The sequence below is a fragment of the Physcomitrium patens genome, chromosome 18 (assembly GCF_059467195.1).
Source record: "Physcomitrium patens ecotype Gransden chromosome 18, ASM5946719v1, whole genome shotgun sequence".
Classification (NCBI taxonomy): Eukaryota; Viridiplantae; Streptophyta; class Bryopsida; order Funariales; family Funariaceae; genus Physcomitrium; species Physcomitrium patens.
Genome location: NC_143427.1, coordinates 11,749,261 through 11,756,497, shown reverse-complemented (window position 1 = coordinate 11,756,497; position 7,237 = coordinate 11,749,261). Strand labels below are relative to the sequence as shown.

The 7,237-nt window shown below is 33.4% G+C and overlaps 1 protein-coding gene and 1 long non-coding RNA gene across 2 annotated transcripts; one reads left to right on the top strand and one right to left on the bottom strand.

Annotated features, from left to right (window-relative positions):
* Positions 1-4,423: 4,423 nt before the first annotated feature.
* On the bottom strand, positions 4,424-5,803 carry LOC112295067 (mitochondrial import inner membrane translocase subunit TIM8). The gene is made up of 3 exons (XM_024546210.3): positions 5,723-5,803; positions 4,963-5,017; positions 4,424-4,819 (listed from the first exon to the last, which is right to left on the bottom strand). Exons 2-3 carry the CDS (start codon positions 5,002-5,004, stop codon positions 4,631-4,633), a joined length of 231 nt encoding a protein of 76 aa, XP_024401978.1. The 5' UTR covers positions 5,005-5,017; positions 5,723-5,803; the 3' UTR covers positions 4,424-4,630.
* A 141-nt stretch (positions 5,804-5,944) lies between these two features.
* LOC149987472 (uncharacterized) lies at positions 5,945-7,033 on the top strand. The gene is made up of 2 exons (XR_016498231.1): positions 5,945-6,110; positions 6,372-7,033. It is a non-coding gene; the product is annotated as an uncharacterized LOC149987472 (long non-coding RNA).
* The last annotated feature ends 204 nt before the right edge of the window (positions 7,034-7,237 follow it).

Here is a 7,237-nt window from a genome sequence, read left to right as displayed (position 1 = left end):
AAAAAATAAGAAAATACATAAAATAAGTAAATAATTAAAATCAAACTATTATACAATCCAAAACTTCATCATAGTCTATACATTGAATTTTTATTCAATTAAAAGTAAAAATAAAAAATAAAAAATATATTTTTATAAGAATAATTTTTTCACCTTTTAAATAATATAAAAAATATATAAATCCAAACTACCATAAATAAGTTATGAAGGTTTTTAATTAATAAGTAAATAAATAAATAAATTAGATAAAAATATTTTACCTCAAAGATAATTTGATTGTAAATCAAAGATTCATATCTCACTAAGGCTCACATATAGTGTATTTGGATTGCAAAGAGAGGCCACAAGGCTTTAGTCTTATTTTCCTAACTATATTTAAGGTGCTATAATCCATATGAAATTTATGTGCCTCCTTTCCTACAAGGATTAAACTAGCTATTAGAACTCCTATTTTCTACTAGTAAAACTTATCTTTTTGTACTTTTGAATAAACCATAGTATCTAAAAACATCCAACTAGCCAATTTAACCTGAAATGGCCTTCAAATCTTGCTCCATTTCTGCATAATAGCTCCTAAAGTGGTAAAAACTCAATTTCATCAAAGTCTTCAAATTTTTTCTAAAAAATCCTTTAAAATTCTAAATAAGTTCTAAATAAATTCTTAATATTCTTATAATATATATATATTAAAAAAAATCCATATTTTTCTACCTTAGAAATTTTTTATAGTAATAAAATTGATTTAAATCAATTAAAAATCCTACTAATAATATAAATAACTAAAAAGACATGAGGTTCTTTTTTATGCTTCTTCTAACTACTAGCTAATATTTATAAGTTTTTAATATGTAATACACACACATATATATATATATATATATATATATATATAAGACCAATATAGACATTGATTTTAATTACTAAACTTTAATACTCAATAATAAGTAAAAATACTAAATCAATTAAGATAATTGCTTTTAAGACTTATTAAGATTCTATTTTCATAAAAAAAAATTAATAAGACTCTTGTATCCTATAAAAATTTCTAATTTTCGATAATTACGTAAATTATTAAAAAATATTTAATATTAATATTTTATACATATAAATAATTAAAATCTATATTTTTAATAATTCCACCAATTAAAATTTATTTGTGAAACTTATAAAATTCTAATTTGTAATGTTGCATAAAACCTTTTTTTATAAAATAAAATAATTCAAAAACATTTAGTGAATTCATATCTAATTTTGTTCCATAAAAGAAATACTAAAGAAATATATAATTATTTTTTCAAATATGACTACAATTGATGACTTGAATTGTTGTGTAAACTGCCTTAGTCTATAAAAATAGATGTACTTTGTCATTCATCAATATTGTTTGTACTTTTTTTAGAATAATTTAATTTTTTCTTTCTAATATTCTATTTTATTTTTATATTCAGCAGTAGTCAATTGACAAGTGATTATGTAATCTTATAGATATTTAGTGAAATCTTTTGACATGAATTCTCCTCCTTTATTAGAACAAAGCAACAAGATTTTGTTAGAAGTTAGTCCTTCAATCATAATATGAAATTTTTGGAACATGTCAAGAGTCTAATCTTTTAAGTTTATAAAATAAATTAAATTTTTTTTTAGAGAAATCATTAGTAAATAGTATGAAGTAATGAGAGCGTATTAGAAATTTGACTAGTAGAAGTCCACACACATTAGTATATATGAGTTGCAAAGTTTTATATTTCTATTGGATGATTGCTTAGAAATTTTGTCTCCACTCTATTTATTTAAATAACACTAGCTACATGTTTGAATTTTGACAAAGAAGCTAGGAAGTTTTGAAACTAGATTATAGATTTAAAGATATATAAGGTTCTTATAATTCAAATGCATTTATTGGCAGTATCAAAGGCAAGTGTGAAAATCAAGAGCTTTGATAGTAGTATTATAAGTCAAATAAATTCTAATTTGTAGAGTTTTTCTTTTTGTCTAAAGAGCTCTATTTTCTAATTTTAATAGTATAAGTATCAAAATTATATACAACTTTTTATTCTAATTTTTTTAATCTATTTTCAAAGTCATGTCTTTTCTTACAATCCTAAAATCTAGTTCTATGTGATTTTCTAGATAAGATGACAATATACTATTTGGAAAGAGAAATGTTAAAGTTTCCAACATCTATAATTTTTCCAATAGACAAAATGTTCTTTTTGAGACTAAAAACATATCAAACCTCTTTGAAGTTTTTTATTTCTCTAATAGAAATGGATAGATTTATTAAACGTTGTTATGCAATTACATGGATATTGCTTTTAGTAGAAGATAATTTCATTAACAAAGTAATCTATTCACTCAAAGACAAAATAGTCTTTAGTGAAGTGCTTTGAAGCACTTATGTCAATGATCTATTTATTGCCATCTTTGTCATTGAGTGCTAAGAATTCAAAGGCTTCTAGAATACCTTTATTACTTGAAAGTACAAATGCAATGGTCTTTTTGTAATTTTCTTCTATGATATTGATTCCATAGTGTTTGTGAACTATTAATATAGAAGAGAAGTTGTTCAAATTTCCAAAAATAGAATAAGTGCTGAATTTGGAATATCCTTGTTAAAAAATCATATTAGTATATGCTCAACAAATGTTTTAGATATGTTTCTTCTTAGTGCAACAAGAGATAATTGGATCTTATATAGGTCCTTGTTGATGATATCTTGGACTTGAAGACTATTTGTTCTACCTCAATTCCATCCTTAGTAATGTGATGGTCTACATTGTCATTTATTGTGATAGATATTGCAAATCCTCATGATAAAAGTTTCATTAATTTATGTCTAAGATTTTTTAAAAGCAGCATTGGTTTCTTCTATATATAATCAATTCTATAATTCTTCTAAAAATAATAAGATCTTTTTATTTTATAAATGTGTGACTAGTTTTTTTAAATGCTTTAGAAGATAATTGAAGATTTTATAAACTTTGACTACTAGAAGCTACATTAGATTTATAACTTTCAAATTCTAAATAATATTATGGACATGTTGTATTGAAGAAAAGACATCTTATTGTTTATTTATTTTAAAGTATTTTCATTTATTTAGTACTATTATAGTATCAAAAATGGTATTGATAAGAAACATGCTCTTGAGATGATTTGAAGCTACTTTAGGATCTCGGAAGTCTAAAAAAATATAGCATAAATCTGGTAAGAAGGATGGTTGTAGGAAGGCCTCTGTTTTCTTCTTCCATTTGCATTTGTCATTGACCACTTTTGATGTATCAGTGATGCCTTTTGCCTTTGCTTCCTTTCATTTGTTGTCATTGGTGTTTGTTTTAGGATTGTTCTTAGATTCAATAAGATCCTATAGATCTTTTTTATGAAAATAATTTATATTATCATTGCCTAGTGCTTGAAATTCTTGGATCTTATAAACATAGTTTCTTTGGAACATACACTCTTATCAGTACTCATCTTGTGCTATTTTGCACATGTATAGATGCAACATAAGATTTCAAAGAAAACAATGATGTGAGCATAGAAGAAAAAATTGAAGAAGAAAGAGTGTAGATGCTAATGCATTTATAAAAAATAAAATTAAAATTAAAATTAAAAAAACTTGATAGGAAAATAATGTTTGTAATAACAAGAGAGAAAAGAATCAAAACTTGATGGAAGAACAATACTCAATCAAGCTACACAAAATGCCTGCTCTGATACCATGTGGAAATAACAAGATAAACCAAACCAATGATAAAACAGTACTTGCATTATACAATACCGCTGTAAATACACATGTTATAAATACATTGGTTGAGATCATTAAGGTTAGGATCTCAACATGAGGATGATGTGGATATCCATCCATGTGGAACTTTATCCATAGATGGATGTGAAGTGACAGAGACCACATTAGTTGATGATTGAATTACACTTCTATATTGAATTCACATGTTGTAGGATCTGATTAAAACAAGTAGCTTTGCAGGCTGTTCGGCTTTGTTTCAGTTTGACACACTTTTTAAGCAGTCGTTGAGATCATTGCGCTATCGCACATATGAAAGCTCTTCCTTAGAGGGTCGAACTGGCATATTAGACATTGAGAGCTAATGGGTTCCGCTTTGCTTAATCATTGTTGCATTAAGATTGAACCAACGAAAGTGGCATTCCTATTCGCCACAAACAAGATGTCAAAACTTGACGAGTCGTCGTTGGGCTGGTTATAAAACAACCTGTGCCTCACCGTCGATTCGCTTTCATTGTCTGATTCAGTTTGTGGCCGGGTTTAGCTCTTGTAAGCTGTCCCTTACCCCGATTCACACTGTGACTGTAAGCGTTGCTATCAATCATCTAGTCCTCGTATCTCTTTTCAAGAACATCATTCAAATTCAAGTTTTGATGCAGATGTAGAACAAACGAAAACTTATCCAAAATTCAATAATTATTATCAAGGCGTCAGCACAAGCACGCCAAACTCCACATAACAGTCAAAATCATGAAATATGAGAACCCTTCATGTTATCAATCTGCCCGGATAAATCATACTGGATTAAGTAGCATTACACTAAATCCTAAAATCTGAATCAAATGCTCAAGAAGCACTCCATTGCTAACACATCTAGCCCAATCATTATTGCAAATTTTGAAACCGGCGAAGGATGAGGCTGCTGGTCTCCAGAAATCTTTGCGCGCAGTAGGTCAGACAAGAGGATTCACTGGAACTTAACTTGCTTCCAGGTGTTGATGTTATACATTTGTCCCAGCACACATCAGTCAACTTGCCTACAAGCTCATTGAGCACGGCTTTTTGCTTCTCTTGCTGCAAGAAAGCGGAAGTTGCTTTAGTGGGTGTTATTGTACGTTCATCAAGATACAACTTTAGGCCCCTGAGAACATCCTTACATGTCTGACAGCGTCCAGAATGCAGCGTCTAAGCAATATGATGTTAAAAGAGCTGAATACCTCGAGAAATTGCTGCAGTTCGGCAGAGTTAGCGGCGTCCATAGTGGCTTATATTCTGGATCAAACATGTTGAGAACAAAATCAGGCGGCAAGCAGCGGCAACGTACAACCAAGCCAGTCACTGGAATATCGTGCATTAACTGCTTGGTTTGATTCACAACTGAAAATCGGTTCCAATTCAGCCATTTGTTAAGTAGAATAAGCATGAATCATTTCCTGCCTTGGCCTTAAGACAAGTAGGGTCGCTGCTACAGCTTTAAACTCACTATGCTTGAAATTTAATAAAACTTTTGCATAGTAAAGCAAAGACATGCAAGTTTTCTACGATTGACCGGCCGCAACAACATCCCCTAGTCATCGAGTTCTTGGTGTAAGGCAATAACCAAATACCACTTCCAACGACACGATCTCAAACCGCTTCAGAACCTACGCTAGCAAAATTTCACATATACTGAAATCCACGCACTTGTCCACAAATGCCGCTTAAAAACATACGACAAGCATGTGAACGCAACAAGTACACAGCTGGAAAAGTATCGCAGGTTGAAGATCTCAAACACAAAGTAGATGATTCGGACATATTGACAGCGTTCCATCAATATCAATTTAACACGCTAGCCACACCATCTGCAGGGCATTACATGAGGTCCCTCACAATCACCTAACATGTCTTGATAGGTACAATTAGGGTTCGTCACAGCAACCTTGATAGAGCACCAAATGATTGCAATACTATCGCAAATTGAAGAGAAATACTCACGTCGAAGAAACAATAGCAACCACGGCCAGAAGATCCGCTTCTGTGAGGGCTCCCCGGCAGCGGTGACCGAGCTTCTGCGTCCTGGACGAGCATTGAAATGTTGCGTAAGCGAGCCTCGTCACTAAGGGCTCACCAGAATCCTGGATCCGCCCACGGCTCCCGGCGAGCCCCGTCGGGAACCATTGCTGTTAGGGCAGGCGTAGTGGGGTCGGGCAGCCGTTTTTTCCCATTATTATCGCTGCCGTGGGATTCGGCACGGCCCCAGCGTCGTCGATCAGACCTCGTCCTCGTCGCTTAGCAGTCTTTGGTCGTAGTTGGATCCCCACTGCCTGCATCTCCACCTTCTTCCAATTCGCCCTTGGTGGTGAAACCTCGGCAGAGTTTTCCGGTGCGTGCGAGAGAAGCTCAATTGCGTGGCTTTCTGCCCAGTGCATGCTGCGTTTCTTTTAGCAACTGTGTAGGATTTTTCGTTTCCTTTGATACAGGACTGTTTTAGGAGAGACTCGCGATTCGGAGTGCAGTCTCTTAGCTGAATTGTAACATTTTTAGTCCAATGAAGAAGATAAAAGCTGTTCTGCATCAAGGAATTATTTCTGATAAATCTGAGCTACTTGTTTCTTATTGCTCTATGATATTTCCTGGATCGCAGAACAACTGCAGATGAATAGGAGACTTTGGTGCCAGACGGTTGTCAATATGGCCCTCTGTTACATGCCACGCGTTGGCGAGGCGCACATTTTGCTAAGGTAAGCTCTTGTTTAGACGACTAAATTTTGTTGCTTTTGCTAAATGTTTGCTCGTCTTCGATACCCAATAGGTTTACTGTATTCAAGTTTGAGAAGTCAATGGGGGTTGGGAGGAAAGATATGAGTCGTGAAACTGTCCAGAACAGGCATTCTCCCACTCCGGTAACCCATCACTCTTCCGCCGACTCGCATTACACGATCCAGAAGCAATCGACCACAGCAAGTTCCCTCGAACTATCACTAAGATCCCCCTAAGCCCTTCACTGCCCAAGTTTCTTTAGGACACATCCGGTTACCGTGTTTCTGACTACATTTCTAGGCTTACCAGCAAGCCGCACTAAGTCCAAAGCAAACACGAATCGCCATAATTCTTTGAAGTAAACATCAAACATGTTATTGCATGGATGGAGGCATCAGGGTTCAGATTCACAGTGAATCATCAAAGAACTTGATTCTCAACCGTTATGGCAACCATAGTCGAATTTAGGGCTTTTGACAGCAAATGCTCATTACATCAGGCTCATGGTTGACTCCTATTTCAATGGCCAGGCTTGTTTCTAACAAACCTTCTGAGTAACCAAACCCGGGAGTATGTCTGCTTTCATCATTTATCAGTACCTCTTCATCATAAGTGTTAAGTATACATGCCAACACATAAATCCTAACAAAATCCTACAAAGTTCTATGTTCCTGCAAATTTTCCCACCTCCCAACCAGCAGAGACCAAGTTACATCTTCTCCTTTCACCGTCAACTCAAGAACTTTACTT

Bases quoted from the DNA above. Each gene is read 5' to 3' on its own strand.
- LOC112295067 (XM_024546210.3), bottom strand. From the start codon at position 5,004: ATGGACGCCGCTAACTCTGCCGAACTGCAGCAATTTCTCGAG. The intron at 4,820-4,962 runs GTATTCAGCTCT...GCTTTCTTGCAG, and splicing joins AACTGCAGCAATTTCTCGAG to CAAGAGAAGCAAAAAGCCGT.